Source organism: Xiphophorus couchianus, chromosome 6 (genome assembly GCF_001444195.1).
Source record: "Xiphophorus couchianus chromosome 6, X_couchianus-1.0, whole genome shotgun sequence".
Classification (NCBI taxonomy): Eukaryota; Metazoa; Chordata; class Actinopteri; order Cyprinodontiformes; family Poeciliidae; genus Xiphophorus; species Xiphophorus couchianus.
The window spans coordinates 29,378,901-29,402,039 of NC_040233.1; the positions used below are offsets into that span (position 1 = coordinate 29,378,901).

At 40.3% G+C, this 23,139-nt stretch overlaps 1 protein-coding gene and 1 long non-coding RNA gene across 2 annotated transcripts in view; one reads left to right on the plus strand and one right to left on the minus strand.

Annotated features, from left to right (window-relative positions):
- The window catches only part of cerk (ceramide kinase), a 49,021-nt gene that overhangs the window by 9,725 nt on the left and 16,157 nt on the right, over nucleotides 1-23,139 (plus strand). Inside the window, exons 2-8 of the mRNA XM_028021390.1 lie at nucleotides 3,090-3,221; nucleotides 4,533-4,655; nucleotides 14,256-14,381; nucleotides 15,037-15,103; nucleotides 17,188-17,333; nucleotides 22,695-22,769; nucleotides 22,941-23,093. Of these exons, the coding sequence (XP_027877191.1) occupies nucleotides 3,090-3,221; nucleotides 4,533-4,655; nucleotides 14,256-14,381; nucleotides 15,037-15,103; nucleotides 17,188-17,333; nucleotides 22,695-22,769; nucleotides 22,941-23,093 (822 nt within the window). The remainder of the gene's footprint in view (nucleotides 1-3,089; nucleotides 3,222-4,532; nucleotides 4,656-14,255; nucleotides 14,382-15,036; nucleotides 15,104-17,187; nucleotides 17,334-22,694; nucleotides 22,770-22,940; nucleotides 23,094-23,139) is intronic.
- On the minus strand, nucleotides 1,315-23,029 carry LOC114146930 (uncharacterized). Its single transcript, XR_003595986.1, has 2 exons — nucleotides 22,897-23,029; nucleotides 1,315-2,191 (listed from the first exon to the last, which is right to left on the minus strand). It is a non-coding gene; the product is annotated as an uncharacterized LOC114146930 (long non-coding RNA).

The window sequence follows — 23,139 nt, forward strand, 5'->3', positions numbered from 1 at the left end:
AATAATGCCTTCCTCCCCGCAACCTGCTGAAAAGCTGACTTACAGAAATGCCCCTCCGGACTCCCTGCTACCAACTCCGAGCCCTGCGGTATGAATAGGCATCCCTCACTGGCTCACTGCCAGTCCTCAGACTCTTTACAGCCACAAAGAAGAGAGTATGTCAGAGCCAAGCAGAGAGGATGTGGCTTGTACAGCCAGGGGCTTAGCATCTAGCTTAGGGACTACACTCTGCTGAAAACTGCAACTTTTGTGTGTGGGTCTGTGTTGTCGTCTAACTGTGTGGACGAGATGATGCCTTTCAGTCTAAATGTTTGTACTGTGGATCATTGGGGCATTCTAAGGATCTAAGGATATTGATTGCTTCCCCAACTCACTTAAGGACAGAGATGTCAACACAGAACCTTAGAAAGAAAGATGCAAGTTTAGATCTTCTACTGAAGTTTTTAGCATTAGTCATCAAAGTTGTAGTATAAACAAAACAATGTAAAAATTGAATCATTTTGACTTCTAAGGATGCAATGTTGTACCAAAGAGAATCGGGGTTTTGTTCTGTGAAAAACCTCTGAGGCTCCATGTTGCCAAAAGTGACCTCTGCTTGCTTTGTGCCTTAGCTTTCACAGATTCTGCTCTGGGATTTTACGTTGCCTACCACTTCACGGACGAGTTGCTATCATTCACAATCGCCTCCACCTTGTTATTAAACCGCTATAATATTCACAGTAGTATTTCTATATAGTATTTCACAGTTGGCTGTGAAATATTTAATTGTGAGGCACCAACCAATGAATTTCTAAGATCGACCCAGTTTTCACAAATGTTTGTAGAAGCGCTAGTTCCTGGATTTTACATACCTGTGGTCATGAAAGTCACCGGAATACCTAAATTTAACGAATCAGAGAGGCTATACTTTTGGGTAGATCAATCTTATTTTTAGCAACAGTCAAAATAAAAAGGCTTTCTGCTGAAAGTAAAGCTTATAAAGGATACTTTTCTTTTGTAAATTATCATACGAGGAGAATATTTTGGTAGCCCGTGCTTACATACATGATGCTGCCGATGAGTTCTATCAGTACTTTTCTTTTCTCATAAAAAAAAACTAGACTTATTGTTCACATCCACATGCTGGACTAAAATCTGCATCCAACTGGTAATGACGTAACACCGGAGCTGGGAGCATTTCAGCTGCAAGTCAGAAAACAAAAGGACTAACCATGTTTTGTCATGGCTGATTGCTATTAACAATACAAACCAGTAATAATATGTTTATTTTAAATGTAGAATTTACTAGGCATAAAGATACAACCAATAAATCTGTTATTTTCACTATGTTTTATTTGTGCACAGCCATTTTGGAGTCTGAGCTCAGTAAAATATGAATTATACATTTTACTGCCTACCATCAGGTGAGGTTTTTGGTGGGTTGTTTGGATGGTTGATATTACATTGTGGTCTCTGCTTTTGCACCTATGGTGAAAGCCCACTGTATGTAATTGGAAATATTTCCCTCCAGCTACACTGATGTATCAGTCATGTATCATCTCTTTTTTTGCATAATAACAGCAAACATTTGGCACTCCCAAGCCATGCAACAAAGATGCACTAAGGCATTTGTTCAGAGCTAAAGGCCATCTGCATAGTTTAGAGCTTGAACATATTTCATATGTTGTTGGAATGAAACTCTCTTTTTTTCTCTCTCTCCTTTTTGCTGAAATAAAGCCATCGAACCCCCCTCCCCCACATGGCCATAAGTCGTCCTCCTATTTGTCAAAATGTGAATATCGATGGCCATAAAGTTATTCATGCCTGCATGGCATATCACCTTTATTTGAGAAAGAAATGAAATCCCATTCTCAGGGACTCCCGGGAGAGGAATAATATGTTCTGCCTCTCTCCCATTCATTTCATCATATCTGCTGAATAAATTTGTACGAGGGGCTGGAAGGCCCTGTATATGAGATGCAGTTGAAGAGGTCAGTAAACCTGAAGTGGGTAAAATGTACTTGCATTAAAGTCCTCTTTGGAATTTGCTCTGTTATAACTGAATTTTCTGGACGTCTCAGTTTAAAAAGAAATTGTTCAAAGGTGGATTTTGCGGTTTTTGAGGCGTCCACCTTTTTCCTTTCGTTGCCGTACTGAAACAAGTTTCCTGTACCTCCATTGCTCTGGAGGACATGCCTTTTCAAATTTCTGCCTGAAAGTGAAAAAGAAGAAAAAAAGCAGATTAAGAATCTGTGATGTTTCATAATAGCCTTTTAATCTCCACCGTTCCATCATCCACCAGGAGGCACCTGGTCCCATTGTGACCTGCAAATTCTGTTACTGACCAAGCCACTCAGACAAAAGCACCTTTTCTTTTCCTCCAACCCCCAAGAGTTTTAAAACAAGCGTCCAACTCCCATTCCTGCGGGAAAAGAAGTACTGCCTGTAAACACTTTGAAGGTCTCTTGGGACTAAGCGGATTTATTTCTATTCAGTTCAGTGTTTGTGAAAAGAACCAAGTGTCTCTCAGAGTGAATCCACGTTAATATACATTGATACACATAGTGAAACTATCTTAGCATGGCCTCAGAAGCTAACATATACAATCTTTCATATCTCCTCTTGGAAGTTCTGCCATCAGCACTGAGGAAAACACATGGTTCTTTTGGATTGGCAGCCAGTAGCAGGTCAAGTAGCATTCTGCCTAGATATTCCAGCTTCCAAAGCTGAATTTTCTTTGAATCTTTTAGCTATGAAAAGTAATATGTCACCAAAAATCTGGGACTAGGCAGTGCTCCACTGTACCCCGAACAATCTTGAGTCTTTAAGAGTCTTTGGATATTTAGCATGCATCCCCACCAAAAAACAGTAATGTTCCCATTCCTAAGAGTTGTGATCATGACCTTTCACTCTTTTGTCACATCAGTTTGTGTCGCTACCGGCTCCAGAAGGCATTTTCTAAGTAGACAGTTACTCCATTCATCATCTGCAGAGCAGAATTTCTTTTCTTTACCACCACAAACTCATGAATCTGTGTACATGTAACTTTTCTGGCTCTTATCAAGCTGCAGTCACCATCAAACTAAACTGTCAATTCAATCTCTCTTCAGAACACCGCCAGACTGTTGAAGTGTGTGAAATCGTGGCAGTTCACAAGACAGAAGACGAAGTTGATGCACAAGCCAGGAGCCATCCGAAGAGGATAAACCAGCCCTCTCAGCAGTATCCCTATGCATTCACAGGTGCAGCAGTTACACTTCTCTACAAGTTCGGGAATAGTTTTAAAGCTTTAAAGGGTCCTTTTGGGGAAAATGAGTAGTAGTACTACTTACACTGACATGGACTAATTTTCACAAAACTGTGATGCCACATTATGCTGAAGCTTATCTTCAAAGACATGTCCCATACCTCAAATTTTGGTTATGTAACAAATACACAAAATACTTTTCAGACTTTCTGACATCCCTGCTGCACATACGAGCCGCGAGAAATGATTTGGACTGTGGTTCCTCCTTGAAAGGGCGACTCTTATCTGATGAGAGAAATATTCAGTGCGATGATTTGACGTTGAAATGCTTAGTGAGTAAATCTGCTGCCTAAAGTGCTTAGTGAGCAAATTCCTGCTCCTTAATGTAAATATTTCAGTAATGTTGGCTTCCTCCTCATTTCCTCCCCACGTCTTCTTATCTCACTCATTCACTAAAATCTGTGGCAGACCAAGTTGATTGGGATACAGCTAAGGTTCATTTACAGGGCAAGGCTGCACTGCAGCAAAGCCTTGGAGTAATGATCAGTGAGAAAATATAAAAACATGAGAAAAAAGTAACACTTAGTAAACTCCAGGTTGTGAGTCATGATGGGTACTTCCATTACAAATGTGCAAAAATTGTTGTTTATATTCTGCTAATGTTGAAAAAACACAATTGCTATGTTTCCAATAAATGAGAAACAAATTAAAATCACATGTGAATAAGTCTGTTCATACGATAAGTCATTAAAATGAGTCATGAGATATATTCACAATTCAACTATCAGTCTTTTGTCTGTGTCTTTTTCAGGCGTCGGAGCAACACGCTTCGTTTGCACGGGAGCAATTACGTCTGCAGCATTTTGCGGAAATTGTAGTTGGCGATTTTAAAGAGCTGTGGATTCAGTACACAACATTTTATGAACTATGCGATGCCAAAATGGCTCTGGTGAAGCCAGCTGCACATTGTCTGAGAAAAACACTACTTCCTGTCGTCTTCTTTGTCATTTTAACCAGTAGTAACATCTGATTGTTCATCACGTGACTCGTGTGATGCGAAAAAAGTGTTTCCATTGCAGTTTTCTGAAACGCTATTTTCGATACGGCTGAGAAGCCTCCTCCTCTTTCGCGAATTTATTTTTGTAATTTCAATTTGCACAACTTTATGTTGAATGGCAGCGCAGCCATTCCTACATTAGAAAGATTCCTACATAAGAAAGCACTTTTAGGATATCGGAGGGGGATTTCGTTAACGTGTTTTTCATATTTTGCTCTCTGTAGAAACTGTTCTTGTTGTCATTTGCAGTTTCTTACGTGAGGAGGACCCGGCAACACCTGTGGCGTTGCGCCGATGTCACCTTCCACTGCGCCGACCAGCAGATCTGCGAGCAGTGGATCCAAGTTACAAACGAGCAGCTGTCAATACTCAGTAGGTGCCACTTAATGCTGCAGATACGGGAAACTCTGAACCGACTGGACGCTCAGTATGCATCTGTGTGTCATAAAGGAATTATGAATCATCCAAACTGACTGTTAAGCTGCTATCAGGACAGATAGGGGCAAATAAACTCAAGCAGAAGCCTGTTAAGTAACAGGTTAAAGTGCAAAGCCCGTTTCACACTCAGACAGCTGTTGATTAACCTGACAGAAACAGAGCAGGACGCCGTTTGGGTTTTTTCCTAAACGTCTTGTGACAGAAATCTGGCAAGGTAACATTTAACTACCAATTAAACACTAATTGACACAGTGAACCACCTAAACTCACATTAGAGGATGGGTGAGCGGCAACTTGATTTAGGTTATGATCAGGAAAACACAACAGAGTCATACAGTAAACAGTAGCACAGTGCATGTTTGGATTGCTGCAACCCAGTATTTCCTTAATGTGCGACTTTGAAGAACAAGTAAAGGTTTGGATTCAGTACACTTTTATACAGTACCTAGGAAAGGTCGTCATACCCTCTCAATATTTTCTCTCAATATTTTTGTAATTTTTCACATTAAAGCCACAAATAAACCCAATGTAAGGGATTTTATGTATCAGCACAAAATAGTGTAGAAGAAAGACTATAGAGATTACAGAGAATATCTAAACTTTGACTTCAATTTTCAAGTCTTAGAATCAGATTCTTAGCTGGAATTAGATCTGAACTTTGACCAGACCAGTCCAAGACACAGACATGCTTTGTTCTAAGCTAGAAGTGTCCAACTCCAGTCGTAAAGGGTAGTATTGCAGGTTTTAGATGCGTCCTTGCTCCAACACAGCTGCTTTAATGCTTAAGTTGTTATCATCTCAGCATGTGTCAAGAAAATCCGAGCTCATCCCACTTCCCCATGCTGGAGATTTTAGTTTAACAGTAATAATAAATAAAGTTATCTTTAAAATGAATCACTCAAGTGACATCAAGGCCCAACAGTAGACTTAAGTGTCAATAAAATAAATCTAGTTGTGTGTGTTGTTTTTGTCTCATGCAAACTTTGCTTTAATTCTACTTTTTTCTATCTAATCATAAGAAATCATAGTCAGTCAGAGAGAGTCATTAAACAGGAAAAGCAGGTTTCCTGGAAAAAGAGGAAGTTTCCAGCCTGCAGATTTATAAAAATAGCTGAGACTATTTTAAAGCATGAAAGTTTTAAAAAATTAAATCTAAACATTTTGAGTAATTTGATAAGATTCAAAGTAAAATACTTATATTAATATTGATTTACTTGTAATAATACTTACACTTATATTTGTGGGAACTACAAGAAAAACAAGTAACTGTAACTTTAGTAGTAAATAATTAGAATCATGTATTATTCTTGGTTTCTTTTCAGAAAAACATCTGTAATAACTCACATTAAGATCATAATAAGAGTAACTAATAAGTTATGGTTATAAAATCATAAATGAATGATAGATCAGAGAAGCTGAAGAAAATAAATGTGATATAAGTTATGGCTATAAAATTATAAATGAATGCTAAATCAGAGAAGCTAAAGAAAATAAATGTGATATAAATGTGATTTTGACATTGAACTTGAAATGGTGTAAAAGGTTGTAAAACTGCAATTAAACATCACTGATATGTTGGAGGTAGATGGTAGGTGAAAGGTGACAGGAAGGGAAAAAGGGGAACTAACAGGAGAGCAGAGATGATCAGCACCTTATTTGGACATAGGAGGTTGAGCAACCCTGAGACATTGGCACAGACATCATGACATGATGTCTCTTAAAACAGTGACGGATATGAGATCGTCTGTCTAAGCAGACAGATGAACCCTATACAAGGTGGGTGCAAAAGAGGAACCGTTCGTTGGATCCTCCGGGCAGCTTCGAGCTAAGATCGAGATGGACAAAGAACTCTGCAGCTGAAGAAGAGCCGGGGCCACGGAGCCGGAGACTGTCCTGCACATGGAGACCAACCCGTCAGGCCCACAATCTGTGGCTTCGAATCGCACTTCTCTCATCGGCTGGGTTCTGACCCCAAAGACAAAGATGAAGACAAAGACAAGGAAGAAGAACTGGTGCCTTTTTTCCTGCCAGCACCAAGTCCTGTGTGACCTCAGCATCCATGCGGAGAGGAGGCTCATCAGACCTACAGAGATCCCTGCCTTCGTCGATCAACTTCCTCCTGCTGCCACACCTTCTTCGTCGTCGTGCCAGGTCTGGGGTTCGAGGCGCCAAACTCCGTCCGTCTCGCTCTAAGGTTCCTTTTTTAGTTCTCAGTGTCAGCAGTAGGGAAAGATAGACTAGATGATTGATTTTACTTATTTGATTATTTCTGCTACTGAATTAAGCTGTACTGACCCTTGCAAAAATGCCTTACTAATAAAATATTTAGCATAAAGAAAATCTAAAGATGTTGTGGACATTCAGTTAATGAGTCACCTTAAAGTTCTTTGATGGTTGTAAAATAGCTGTGATGTTTGATTCTGGAGAGGAAAAAGTGGAAAATGTTTTTAGGTTGCTGGTAGCCCATATTTAAAACATCATCCTTGGGACTCGACCGAGTCACTAAAACCTACCTGGTTCAATAACAAATGCAAGTTGCAAAATAGAGAACGAGCGACCGTTAACAGGTGTGCTCTGTGAAACTAGTTGGCTGTAGGCTGCTCAGTCTGGCTAATTCACAGGGGGAAGAAGGGTGGGACACCTGGATGTAGGCCGTCAGATAACCAGGCGAATCGTTTCTCGAAACCAGCTTAAACAGAGTTTACTTCAGTTCTGGACAGGGTAAATCCCAGCAGATTTAGGAAACTCAACGGACCCGTTAGACGGAGAGCTGGTAGCACATCTCCCCTCTCAGAAGAGGAAGTACGAGAGTGAGAGAGTAGAGACAGAAAGGAGGGGGGGGGTGTTGCGCAACAACAAGTGGCGCCCAACGTGGGGCCCAGTCCAACGGAGTAGGAGGGCCCTATGGCCAAGTTAGTAAAAACAGATGTGAGGATCTGAATAGCTCACTTGGCTTGTTAACTCTTAAGGAATAGAGTTAATGGTGACTGATAAGGCCGTCAGTCACAACCCTTGCAGTAACTGTATGGCATACAGGTGAGGGAAAGCTTCTACTGAGGATAAATGACCGGATCCAGACAGTGAAGCTAGTAGCCAACATAGTCTAGACCCATCCCTGCTCGAAGGCTAAAGAGAGGCTTTGGGGGATAGACAACTCGAACCGACAGAGAGACGGAGTGATGGATGATCACTTCGAGGAGGAAAATCTGGGGAAGAAACCGGAGGAAGCCGGCCGTCCAGATCGTTTGGAAAATGAGGAGACCTCAACAGAACTGCATCAGCTTTCTGCACAGCTACTGTGACTCAGACCTGAAGCAAGTGGGGAAGTTGGTTCCAAGAATGAGGAACTGAAACATCAACCCGAGACAAAGGAAAGTTGGCTCAGTCTTGCTGGAGAGAAAAGTATCATCAGCCGACGATGGATGAGGAAGCACACCGCGTCCTCCACTGCAGCCATCGAGAAGACATCCGGCAACAGAGGAACAAACACCAGCAGCTGACATCATCACACAGACGCAGACATGGTTAAAGACATCCTGCTGGACCTGGAGCTTGAAATTGGGCCAGCACAACCCACCAGTAAGAAACGACCGCAAGAGACATCTGAGAAGCCAGAACAACCGGAATGGACAATCTACACCGATGGATCCAGAAAGGGGTCCGACCAGTCGGCATACTGGGGATTTATTCTGAAGCAGGATGGCAGAGAGAAATGCCGTCAGAAAGGAAAAGCTCCCGGTAGTGCTCAAGCCGGAGAAGTAACGGCAGTACTGGAAGGATTGCTGGAGCTGGTGAAAAGGAAAATCAAGAGTGCCAGGTTAGTAACTGACAGTTACTACTGTGCTCAGGCCCTTAGAGAGGACTTGGCCATTTGGGAAGAAAATGGTTTCGAGACTGCAAAGGGCAAGCCCGTGGCACACAAAGATTTGTGGAAAAAGATTGCTGAGCTAAAAATGCAGTTGGAGATAGAAGTTGAGCATCAAAGAGCACACACGCATGAGGGAGCTCATTGGCGTGGGAATGATGAAGTGGACTGTTATGTCCAACAAAGGAAGATCGTCTTTGTCGGTACCGAGAAGTGGGACAGTACTCCCAGAGGACGGGAGGTCCCAGAAGAGTACGTGGTCGAGGTCGTGCGGAGCGTGCATGAGGCCCTTGGACATGCAGGCGTGCGACCTACCCGTAAGGAGCTGGAGGAGCAAGATCTTTGGATCCCAGTGAAACAAGTCCAACGCGTGCTGAGGGACTGTGAAGTGTGTGGTCAATACAACGCAGGTCGCCGAGGGCAGCGGATGGAAGGTTTGTTCATCAAGAGCACAGTCCCATGGGGTTCAGTCTGCATGGATGTAGCAGAGCCAATGGGGACAACAGGAAAGAGAGGTGAGAAGTACCTCTTGGTGCTGATGGACACAGTGACAACTGCTAGAAGAGCAGGTCTTCCCCTGCAGAGGAACTCCGTTCACGTCACAGAAAGCAGGGAGGCGAAGACACTTCTCCTTTTTGCTTAGAGAAGGAAAAGGGAAGTTGCAGCTTGAAGTGTCACTGAAAACAGGGCAGAGAGTTTGGATTAAAGCTCAAGATCGGCCTGCAACTACGGTGATCAAGCTGAGATTCAACGCCCGAGATTTTGTGAAGTAAGTACTGAACTTCAACACAGTACTACTGATGAAGAAAGGGGTCCATGAGGAAGCAGTGCTTAAGCCAGTTCTTAGCTACAGCGAACCAGAACATTACAAGAAGATGGCCAGAGAATCAAGCACCATGCCATCCTACATTAGACTGGCCACTATTACAGGAAGGTTGCCGTTCAAAGAACAACTTCAAGGCTTTGGACTGGGAGGGCCGTGAAGAAATTGGACTATGCTAAAGAAGAACTCCTGTCACCACCTGATGGATTAAAATGGAAAAGGATCATGCTTACGGATAAAGCGTCATGATGCTTATGCTTTTTGCTTTGCTCTGCTGAACAGCCAGAATTTTTTTTTTTTTTTGAGGCCTTCTGTCTCAGCCCATCTTCCCTAAAGAACCATTCCACATCCTGAAGAACCGACAGTTCATCCAGCGAAGGTTCCTGTAGAAGAATCAGAGCGATCCAAGTTTTCTTCGACATTCATCACCTCATGGGGGAAATCAAAACTCCAAAGAGGGGGTGTCAAGAGAAGTGGAGTTTTGATGACTACACTGAGCCCTCTGTGAAAACTGAGGATGAAGAATCTGCATCTTCACATCCCAGACGAACCTCTTCTCTTTCTAGTGGATGAGGACGGCGAACTGCAGGAGGGTGATGGACTCCCAGCATGTGAAAGGTCTGACCTCGTGGAGGGGGTGTCAAGAAAATCCGAGCTCATCCCACTTCCCCATGCTGGAGATTTTAGTTTAACAGTAATAATAAATAAAGTTATCTTTAAAATGAATCACTCAAGTGACATCAAGGCCCAACAGTAGACTTAAGTGTCAATAAAATAAATCTAGTTGTGTGTGTTGTTTTTGTCTCATGCAAACTTTGCTTTAATTCTACTTTTTTCTATCTAATCATAAGAAATCATAGTCAGTCAGAGAGAGTCATTAAACAGGAAAAGCAGGTTTCCTGGAAAAAGAGAAAGTATGTTTCCAGCCTGCAGATTTATAAAAATAGCTGAGACTATTTTAAAGCATGAAAGTTTTAAAAAATTAAATCTAAACATTTTGAGTAATTTGATAAGATTCAAAGTAAAATACTTATATTAATATTGATTTACTTGTAATAATACTTACACTTATATTTGTGGGAACTACAAGAAAAACAAGTAACTGTAACTTTAGTAGTAAATAATTAGAATCATGTATTATTCTTGGTTTCTTTTCAGAAAAACATCTGTAATAACTCACATTAAGATCATAATAAGAGTAACTAATAAGTTATGGTTATAAAATCATAAATGAATGATAGATCAGAGAAGCTGAAGAAAATAAATGTAATATAAGTTATGGTTATAAAATTATAAATGAATGCTAAATCAGAGAAGCTAAAGAAAATAAATGTGATATAAATGTGATTTTGACATTGAACTTGAAATGGTGTAAAAGGTTGTAAAACTGCAATTAAACATCACTGATATGTTGGAGGTAGATGGTAGGTGAAAGGTGACAGGAAGGGAAAAAGGGGAACTAACAGGAGAGCAGAGATGATCAGCACCTTATTTGGACATAGGAGGTTGAGCAACCCTGAGACATTGGCACAGACATCATGACATGATGTCTCTTAAAACAGTGACGGATATGAGATCGTCTGTCTAAGCAGACAGATGAACCCTATACAAGGTGGGTGCAAAAGAGGAACCGTTCGTTGGATCCTCCGGGCAGCTTCGAGCTAAGATCGAGATGGACAAAGAACTCTGCAGCTGAAGAAGAGCCGGGGCCACGGAGCCGGAGACTGTCCTGCACATGGAGACCAACCCGTCAGGCCCACAATCTGTGGCTTCGAATCGCACTTCTCTCATCGGCTGGGTTCTGACCCCAAAGACAAAGATGAAGACAAAGACAAGGAAGAAGAACTGGTGCCTTTTTTCCTGCCAGCACCAAGTCCTGTGTGACCTCAGCATCCATGCGGAGAGGAGGCTCATCAGACCTACAGAGATCCCTGCCTTCGTCGATCAACTTCCTCCTGCTGCCACACCTTCTTCGTCGTCGTGCCAGGTCTGGGGTTCGAGGCGCCAAACTCCGTCCGTCTCGCTCTAAGGTTCCTTTTTTAGTTCTCAGTGTCAGCAGTAGGGAAAGATAGACTAGATGATTGATTTTACTTATTTGATTATTTCTGCTACTGAATTAAGCTGTACTGACCCTTGCAAAAATGCCTTACTAATAAAATATTTAGCATAAAGAAAATCTAAAGATGTTGTGGACATTCAGTTAATGAGTCACCTTAAAGTTCTTTGATGGTTGTAAAATAGCTGTGATGTTTGATTCTGGAGAGGAAAAAGTGGAAAATGTTTTTAGGTTGCTGGTAGCCCATATTTAAAACATCATCCTTGGGACTCGACCGAGTCACTAAAACCTACCTGGTTCAATAACAAATGCAAGTTGCAAAATAGAGAATGAGCGACCGTTAACAGGTGTGCTCTGTGAAACTAGTTGGCTGTAGGCTGCTCAGTCTGGCTAATTCACAGGGGGAAGAAGGGTGGGACACCTGGATGTAGGCCGTCAGATAACCAGGCGAATCGTTTCTCGAAACCAGCTTAAACAGAGTTTACTTCAGTTCTGGACAGGGTAAATCCCAGCAGATTTAGGAAACTCAACGGACCCGTTAGACGGAGAGCTGGTAGCACATCTCCCCTCTCAGAAGAGGAAGTACGAGAGTGAGAGAGTAGAGACAGAAAGGAGGGGGGGGTGTTGCGCAACAACACATGTCACTCAGCTTTTGCAAATGCCTGAGCATGTAGCATAAATTTGATCTAGGGCATGGTTTAAAAATGCAGGACAATGAACCCTTGAGAGTTTTTTATTTTCCATTGTACATGTAGGCCAACAAATTTAATCTGGACTCATTTGATGAGAACTCGTTCTTCCACCTGCTGGCTGCATTTCTTACAAGATTTGTGACAAACTGAAGAAACTTGGTAAGTTTTATTCAGCAGTTTAGAAGCGTTGCCGTTCCAGCAGATTAAAATTCCAATAAAATGTATCATTAAGGTTTCTTGTAGTGATGTAAGGGGTACGAAGTCTTGCAACACGTCAGTTATGGTAATTCTGGACAACTGATATACTTTCTTTATAACTCTAATCATTTTGTTATGCAACTCTCAGCTGTTCTGCACAAATGATAACAGCAGTAGAAGGTTTTAATGGTCCTCATTTATGAGTTCAAAGGTGACATTATTTTACAGCTGACTAAAGTAGTTGCTGGAGGTTTCAGCAAAATGAAAAATAGCAATGAACAGGTTGTTGTATTTCACAGACTTTTTTGTATAACCTAAATTTAACTGAATTTCAACAATTTCCAGAAGGAACAATAGTTGGAAGAAGTGGTGGGAGGTCATTGCCTTAACCGTACTGATGATTCAATTTGTTTATCTGAAATGTTTAAGTTAAATGTTAAATCACCTTCTTCCATTTATTTGAATTTCAAAAGTAAAACTAGTAATACACTTTATGTTGATATCACACACTGATTTATTTCTTCATCTTATAGCTACTGCAGAAGCTGTTTTTTATGTGCTAAGAGGTTGTAGCAGGTTGTACAGTGAGTCAATATTGAAGGTTTTAAATCATCAGTGTCAACACTTACGTCACATGGCTGGTTTAGTAGCAGGACTCTGTGCAACCTGAGTAAACAAAGAAGCAATTCAGTCTTTCAGCTCAGGTGGGTTGGACTTGTGGCGCATCCAAAAATGTATCTATTTGTACGATAGTCTGACATGTTTTGCGAGAACTTTGAATTCAAGAGTAATTCATTACATTTTGCTGTCCAAGCTTTCTAAAAGATATTTTAAACCCAATCTATACCAGGTAGGTCGAAATAACAGGAAAGTAAAAAGTGGCCAATCTGTCACCGTGGAAGCTTACTTAAGCTGGTTTATTATAAATCGCTCCAAGTGCATTTCTGTAGACAAAGCATATTAACTTGTAGCATAAGAATATATTAAGCAATGTGTGACATTTCATTAAATCTATTAAATGCTAATATGTAATGTATTTTTATGATGTATCACATTACATGTTATAATACTATTAGTAACGTAGTGAGCTATAACACTAATTGAGTATAAAATTATGTGACACACTCCAGGGCCAATACATTTGAAAAATGATACGGCTACGTAGCATTCGGTGTCTCTCAAACATGTAGAATTAAGATCGGAAGGTGGATATAATTCATTTGAAATGCCCTATACCCATAGATGAACCAATTCAATGAAATTAACCACATTCGTTGCGAAGATGAAGTCTGTACGTCTTTAACAGAGTCCGTCTCCTCCGCGGCGCACCTTTACATCATTGCTGACAAGCCATTTATGTAACCTAATGGAATTTTTGTCTTATTGCCAAATGATACGGAGCCGTGCTTTTTTTCCTTTTTTCTTTGTGCTCATTTAACACTTGATCCCATTCAGATCACTTTTAGTTTGAGCCGGCACCTTATTTTTCCAAAGCGCCCCCAAACAAGCCATTTAACATTCCCCAGCGCGCCACTTTGGAACTTCATCACCAGATGATGCAGTGCCTGTAATTTGCTCCACACTCCTTCCACAGTTGGCCGACACCTCATTTGTCTTTCAAACAGCCCATTCTGGTTATCATCTTTAAAAAGAAGAAAAAAAAAAAAAAAGGGTCTCTAGTTGCCTGCGACAGACTGGCGACCTGTCCAGGGTGTACCCCGCCTCTCGCCCGGAACGTAGCTGGAGATGGGCACCAGCAACCCTCCCGACCCCATTAGGGACAAGGGTGAACAGAAAATGGATGGATGGAGGGTCTCTAGTTAATGAAAGACCAATAAAGCGGTTGTCAAAAAAAAAAAAAAAAGTCAGATATTTCCAACCGCTATCCTTCACTTTGCAGCCAACCGACCCAAGAACCTGCTGGTGTACATCAATCCGTACGGAGGGAAGCGGCGCGGGGAGCGCATTTACGAGCAGAAGGTGGTTCCGGTGTTCCGGCGGGCCGGCATCTTTACAGACGTGATTGGTGGGTACCCAACGGTGGAGCGCCGCAACATTTAAATTAAAAATGAGACTCAAAGGCCACCGTATACATCTCCGCTGCCAGCGTAGCCTCTTGCAGGGTGGGGGCCAGGTGGCCTCGCGAGGATATGATTTTTGCCTTATGGTGGCATTAATCCTGCCACCACCCTAATGGAAGCTGTGATACCCGATAAGCTTGGGCATCCAAAGTCATCTATTATTCAATAAGTGTTTGCTACAGTGTATATTCTTGAGTATTGATGGCCCATCAGGGGGAAAACACCATTCACTCTGGGCTTCCTATAGCAGCTATGATTCACATGATCTTTTTTTTTTATGCTGGGATTATATGCCTAGTAAACAGATTTACTGTTGAAGTGATGGGGATTTTTTGTTGTTTTGGTTTTTTTTCCTGCCTTGGGGCTCATTTTGTTAATACATCCCACAATAGATGAATTAGGCTGTTTGTGCCTCTGCGTCTGGCTTTTTTTTTTTCTTTTTCTGAACATTAATCTGCTCAGTGGGTTTTTGCAAAGGCATCCAAAGTGCAGCGTTTTTGTTTTATATTTCTTTTGTTTTTAAACGCCTGCTCCGCCACTTATTTCGTCTGTACATTTCTTTTATTGCACTAACGCCTGCTACTTAATTGGTTTCCACAGTTACAGAGCGCGCTAATCATGCCAGGGACCACTTGAAAACGGAGGCCAATCTAGACGATTATGATGGGTGAGTACTTCAGCGGGGTAGCTGCTGCTGCTGCTGCTGGTTTTGGGCTTTTGCTCATATTTTAATAAAGTCACTGAGAGGCTCATTAAGTCTCTGTTGTTGGGTAATCTGCACTGAGATGAATTGTAATTTTTTTATACACATGCATTGTAATTGTATTGTTATTGTGATTTCTTTTTTTTTTTTTTTTTTAACTAAAAGTGTTCCGTCTTAATGTAATTGTAGAAGAAGAAAAGTCTGATTCAGTATCTGAAAAGCACAGATTCTCTGTTAGAGTTTAATAGCCACATAGGCAATGTTACATTTCAAGCTACTTTTGAAAAACTAACCAATGAGATGGACCCAAATTGAAAAATATTTACACCCCACATCAGTCATGTGAAGCTATGCTGCCGGCTTAGGTAAATAATTCTTTCGTCTCCTTAGATTGCTGGCCAATCAAACACGATGCTACCAGGGTTGTTAAGGCGATTACCTTTGGTGGGGTGTGGAGGTGTGAAGCCCAGCTGTCCATAAAATCCATAAATTTTATCAGCAGAAGGAAGCATGGAGTGCTTTAACGTTTCCTAGAAGAGGCTGTCCTGACTTCATACTTAACTTGATAAGACACAATAAACCTCAGCAGAAAATGACATGGCAGCAAGTAATCACTAAATGTGAAACTCTTGAGTGAGCTTTGGTCCACATACCTCTCAAGACTGTGTTACTTAACGCACCTCTTACCAATAAATTTTTTTCTTCCACTAAACTTTCCATAAGCAGGCTTGGGGACAGCTAACTGTAAAGCTTCTGTTGCAACGATGAAGTCAATCTTTTGTCATTTACAAATATCAAGTCAGCACTTTTAGCAATATTTGTAAAGGCCATAGCCTAGTTTGTTATAATACATTTTTCTGTATGATAAACTGACCCAGAAATTATCGCAATAAACTCAAATATTTTGGTTTTGAGACCATTTTCATGCGATGCACTGATAGTGGCATAATAGTGCAAGTTCCCCTCTCAAAGGCCAATAAATAATTCTATAAAGAAAACAACACAAACTGGGCAATATTTAAAATATCCAAAATAAAAATCATAAATACAATAATTACAAAGTCTCCAAACAGACTAAAATATTAATCAGACAGGAAATTATCTAGCTCATTTTATTTTATTATGCGATTCATTTATTAATTGCTAATTGCGACAGGCACAGTGATAGCATCACATTTGTTTTTATTTTTTAATTTTTTTGTTGATTCATGACATATAGGATTTTGCATGTAAGTTTTTAATAGAGCCTTAATCTGAAAGTCTTGATCAGTCCCTTTTATTTCTCTGGCATTTTTATCGTTTAAAGCTGTATTTGCCAGTATGAAACATTTCCGACCCAAATGTGAGCGCATTCTTCTCCGATTCAAATGTTCCTGAATTGAACTAAAGGGGAAAATAAAAAACGTGTTTTTCCTGTTATATAAACTTTAAAATCTGATCCGTAATAACAAACAGAATGTTTGTTTGCAAGCATTCGAACATTTCCATCGTTTTTGCCTCACTTTATAACTCTCCGTGCCTTCCGGGATTTCCTTTAACTACAACTCGTCAAAATTCGCAATTCACCGACCGACATACATCAAGGTTATGAACTGTAAATTATGCGAGTGAAGCGAGAAGCCAGGGGTAAGAAGTGCACCAAAAGGGCCCTTTTTCCTCCTGCCTGTTCACCTCGTCCTTCCAGCTATTCATCTTACATTCGTAACACCAGAAGCAGAGTTAGACTCCATTATGCTTTTTATTCCACAGCTCATATAGTTTATAGATGCATTTCAGTTGCCTTTGAGTCGGACCCAAGAAGCCGTAATGTCGGGTGGCACAGCGTGATATTCTTATTTATTGTAGGGTTTCACAGCTGCCCTGTTTCGTTATTGTCAAGGTTTTCTGAGCTACTCAGCCGTTTTCCTGCTAAATTCAGAGAACAACGTGTGCATGGAACTCGACTCGTTACACGGCGACCCGCCAAGACGCTGCGTGAGCCGTTCTCAGCGGTGTGTTAGGAAAGCTTGCGTTCAGTTTTGAGCTGCTGGCTCTTTTTGTCTCTCCAGGGTGGTGTGTGTAGGCGGAGACGGGATGTTTAGCGAGATCCTGCACGGCCTGGTGACCAGGATCCAGACGGACCACGGTGTGGACCAGAACCAACCGGATGCTGAGCTGGTGCCGTGCTCTTTGCGTATTGGGATTATTCCTGCAGGTGGGCTTTTGGAATCATTTTACAGCCAAATATTAACAGAGGAAGATTTTTTTGTTTGTTTTTGGTTCCTGGCGATTTAATGGTATAAGTGTGAGAACTTTCACACATTGATGCAGGAACTCCTAAGCTTTTCAGAACGACGCCATACTGTATTTATTTGTCAAACTGCAAATGCATATTAGTTTTCAAAGCTATGCAAACATATTCTTTTAGATTAATGCGCTCATGTTCAGTCGAGCAAATAATTGAATCTATACAGTAAAGATATTTCAAAACAAACTAGAAGTTGGACTTCCTAGGTTGCGTCTTACTACAAAACAAATTAAGCTATCCATTTCCACTGTCTGTTTTAAGTAATAATTTCCAACTTGAAATCAACAGGAATGCCCTCTGAGCTCATATCTCCAAAACAAAACCCCATAACCAATATCATATCTCTCATGCTTTTAAAATACGGTAAAGTTAAGGTCACAAACCGCTAACGTTAGATCCAGGCTTCTGTGTTTTAAGATTGTGACCCAACCAATAGAATGTCTCCACCCAAAATTAAATTCACTGGACCAGGCGAGAGTTTTCTAATCTCCTGCAGATTTCTAAGTTTCTTTGAGGGATTCCTCCTCGAGACGTTTTTCGACAAAGCCGCCGCTTTAAGTTTACCTTCAATCATACAACCGTTACAACCGTCTTCCCTGCAGCCGCCGCCTTTGTAAATCATGTTATCCTTGACTGAGATATTACAGCGTGCCTTAGGGACACAACTTTGACTTATTCTTCCTTTTTTGTCCTTCTTCAAAGTAATGTATATAACTTAATTTTTAAAAAGTGGCTTTTAATAAAACGCTTTAATTAAAATCATTTATGTTGGCAGAGTGAAAGGGCATTCAAAATGCAAATAAGTAGCGACTGTAGGTTTTCTGAAGAAACCATAAAAAATTTATTTACTTTTAATTGTGAGACATTCAAGACCTTATGATCCCAGGTTGCTTAGTTACATAAGAGAGTCTCCATGGCAACAGGACAGGGGGGTGCCGCCATGAGCCTAAAAGAGGGTCAATCAGTCCTAAGTGGCATGATTGGGAACATGCTGGGTGACATTTTGAAATTACAGTAAATTTCACTGGGATGAAGACACAATGTGTGAAGACCAGTGTGAGGCCATCCTGTGCACAGCTTGATGCTGGTGGCTGGCTTGTTTCAAAAAATGAACTGGGGAGACGGCGAACAATTCATTTGGATGAAGATGTTTCGGATGGGGTGGTTTGTTTAGCAAACACAGAGGAAATCAATATGTCAGGTGTTTGTTTTCTTCTGACAAATCCCATGCCGATTCTATGACATTTGAGTATCTCGCCAAAACATGATATGGAAAGATGAAATCTTGAAGTAATTGAGATAAACAGAAGATCGTTTTTCTCCAAATCCGTGGTGTTCTAGTTTATTCATGAGGTTCTTGTAAATCTTGGAAGAAAAGGGTTTTATAATGGATTTTTGGAAGATCTTTAAACCTCAGAGCAAGGATGATGTACAAAAAGAAAAACCGGTACAACTTTACAATAAAGCTCCTGCTTTTTCTAACATTTAATTTTATACTATTTAGAAATTGTGGAGTTACTTCAGACCAACATTTCCCTTTATACTTTTAGTATCGGAGCAAGACCTAGAGAAACTCTTGTTAGTTTATAAATTGTGAACTACTTAGCAACCCAGAGCAAGAATTGAACATGGAGAGCCAACATTTAGGTTTATACTTTACAAATCCAGAGCAAACTTAGATAATACCATCTTGTTGTTTCCTTCTAATTCATTCATTTCAGCACTTTGAATTGCCTTGTTGCTGAAAATGTGCTATATAAACAAAATTACCTTACTTTACATTACATTTTTACTAATTCAGGATTCAGAATCGTTTAAAAAAACATAAAGTCAGTAGCACATATAATTCCATCCCCAAAGTCCAATAAGGTTGCCGTCACAAAACACTGTTTAAGCTACACCAATAAACAACTTCTCTGCTCCTGGAATGGTTTCTATCTCATTAACAAAATACAAAGCACTGCTTTGTATTTTGCATTGTGCTCATGTTTACTGTTTCCAAAAGTAAAATGGAAGTCATATTTTTCAGTATCAGACTCACTCTGCTATTTTCTACTACTACTCTCCATTTCTTCATTATTGCAGTTGTTATAAACTGCGTTTTCTGTTTTTCTGTCTTTTTTCCCCCCAATAGAAAGTAACCTTCTCTCTGCACTTTATTGAAAAAGCCACTGATGGCGTTATTACCATCATTACATTATTTACTACTTTAAAAATTCCTCAAAGTAAATCTGGCTCAGTGCTTACTTGTGTTTCTTTCCATCGACAAATGATGGAGCTGTTGTTGCTTTTAACTCAGGGTTCACTTTTTCTCTGTCATGAAAACTTTTCTAGATTTGCGCTACTTTTTTGTTAGCATTGTTTTTATTTGAGTCAAGGCTGAGTTGTTTTCTATACAGTTTGATCCAAACTGCAACTGTTTGTACTGTAAAATCCTTGGATATGGCATTATGTGAATCATACTGAAAATTAATGTTGCAACACTGAAAATATTGCAGAGAATCCTAGCACATTAAAACTATGTATGTTAAAGAAAAATCTAATATGTGATTTAGGGGGCTGCTGTCTGTTCCAAAGGGTTTCAGTCACAGGTCCAGCCATAAATATATTTATGCTCAGAGGATTCAAACAGCAAAAACATATCCCAGAATTGAGAAATTTAAAGTCCATCGCTGTCAAAGAGAAAGAAATTGACAAGATCCACGAGGCACTTATGGGAGAACCGCAGATAAACACTGAAACTGCTCAGACGAGCACATGCCTTGTGACATTTTTCTTTCTCCGGATATGCAAACAAATGTCTGCACTGGAGAAAATTAAGGGGAATAAAACATAAAGCATCAGAGGGCTGAACATTGTTCAACTTCTGCAAGTTATTCCCTTCCAAAAGGAAGCTGCGTGTACTAACTGACTGTAGAAGATTCAAATTCTGGCACAATGTCACCATCTCTATACAAAAAGAAATAAAAAAGAAAAAAAGCACACGCAGCAGGCCTGTCAGGAGCAATTTCAAAGTGTTCAGATGCGATTATGATGCTCAGAGAAGAGGAAGCAAAGGCCAGACAAGTGATATTCATAGAACGCCTAAGAAGGCGAGAGAGAGAGCTGATCTTCATACTCATCTGTTTGTCCGTCTTCGAGTGACGGGCCCGATCGCCCCGTCACACCTCTGTGAGCCCACTCTAAACATTACCAGCGAGGCTTCTCACTCGCTTCCTCACCCTCTCTGTCTTTTATCAGCAGCTCCACATTACCACTTGAAGATGATCAAAGTTGGCCAGATAGGTCTGAAATTACTCCACTAGGGCGCAGAAAAGAGCGATAGAGCTTTATTACCTCTCAAGTCGAAAGATTTAATATCAAACTCAACATTTCTCACAAGGCGGGGAATGCCTCTTATCCTCCTTCATTTGTTGGCTGAAGAGCGCTGATGATAGCCCAGGGCCCGAAACTATCAGATTAGTTAACTTTATGACTGCCTCGTTTCTTTTGCTCTTGCCTAATGAAATCATTCAGCTACATTTGCCTTTCTTGGTTGTGGACGTGAAAAATATGTTCATTCTGTTGATCCCCAGAGCTTTTTCCTTTGTGACAGATTTCATTTTGGAGATAGAGCTACACATATGTGACTGACATGATGAACAGTTTTTTGTGGATTAAAGGCAACGGGGATAAGAGAAAATCAGAAACCTCAAAGCATACAAAACTCACCTAATGAGAAAACAAACCTACCCGATATTTATGTATGTTGAGATAACCTATAGCCATAAGTTAAACACATTGTATTCTCAAAGACCAACGCTGTTTGCTAAACAGTGATTATATTGTCTTTAGAAAGCTGGAAGGAATGTGGCCAAGTCAAAAAATTATGAGTCTTATTCTCTACTTCACTAATATTTTTACTAATGACTTTGGGAAAAGACTTTGCCAAAATAGTATACATAACATGTTTTATGTATAAATAAAACATTAAAGTTTCCACCAAATAGTGCTACAGCCTGAACACAACCAAAAGCCTAGTCTACATTATCACTGATATTTTGGGAAAACTGATTTTTTTTTCTGCTGCATTTGCGATTTCCAGCCACATCCATAAACTGGTTGGTGACAAAAACTTTCCAAAGTGAAAATCTTCCAAAACTGCCATTGCTTTGTGTGTCAAAATGGCCAAAGTACACGATAGTGCCTACCCTGTACTCCCTTTCTGTTTTCTGTTTCCTTTCTGTTTGAAACCAAGACTACACAGCAGGTCCGTTTCACTTTGTGCTAACTCTACTCCCATTAAACTACAAACGTGAGCTCAAGATGTTGATGTCGATATTCAGGAAGGCCTCAACTCAAAGTACACAATTAGAATTCTTAGCCTAGAACTTCTTTAGCCATACTTTGGGGTCTGTTCGTTTGAATTTTTATAGTCTTACCAGCATAGGAATTATATCAAACCAATGACATTCCCGGAGATTAGGCATAGATGGTTTTCAAAAGCAAAAGAAAAAGTATCTAGAGTTCACAAAGTGGCTAGCACAGGTTTACATGTTTAGAAATAATGTCTAAAACTGTAAAGCGATGCTATCTGAAAATAGACTGGTTTTACTTATTAGGCTAAAATCACAGGTGCAGGAATGTTTTTTCTTTTTGCCAATGCTATATGAGGTGCTACTTGATATGTGAATAAGACGTAGCTTTAGCTCGAGAGATGAACCAAACACAAAATCTTAAAGCCATATTACTTCCTCCACAAAAAGTAGATTGCATATGGAGGTAAAAACAAGCACGGAAATGACAGTATGCTAAATTGGGAAAGGATTTTCATTGGGTTTTTAAGATGAAATAAAGCATGACTAAAACCACTGTAAAGAGAGCTACATCTATGGAAAACACTGGTTGTTTAATTTGTGTGATTCCTCTCTTGTACCAACATAATGTTGTATTTAGAGCTTTCATAAAACAGAGAAAAAAATGACCCCCTTCTTTATTCTTTACATTTTTTGTATATATTCATAAAGAAATTGTCAAACCAAACTTAATGGCTAAAAAAAACAAACAACACAGCTGAAACTGAATTGTGTTGTGGACATGGTTTGACCTGAAAAAGAATAATCTTTGATGATCTTTGTGGAATAATCGCAACAATGAAGATCACAGGAGTACATCATCACATTGCATGGATTTATCTTAACTCACGCTATTCAAAATTGAACACTTGGGCAACATTGCTGTCACTATCAAGGTTTGTCTCACAGATCATCCCCCTTATGTGTCCAACAGGGTCGACTGACTGCATCTGCTTTGCTACGCAGGGAACAAACGATCCAGTTACATCTGCCTTGCACATTGTTGTTGGTGAGTTTAAGTTACTGAAACCATGCCAACACGCGTCCTTTAAACCCATGCTCAGATATTCCTATATCTGATGTTATCAGTGTTGTGTGGACACAAACAGAACATTGTTGTGCGATCATTATGTTACCTTTCTTTGCCGATTGCAACCAAGACTTGGGTCTGTTTTCACAGGCGATTCACAGCCAATGGATGTATGTTCGGTTCACCATAACGGCGTTTTCCTCAAATATTCGGTCTCTTTGCTTGGGTATGGTTTCTATGGCGATGTTTTGGCGGACAGTGAGAGGAATAGGTGGCTTGGTCCTGCAAGATACGACCTGTCAGGTATGTCAGCCATTATGTAAACCTTTGGGGGGTATTTATTATTTGG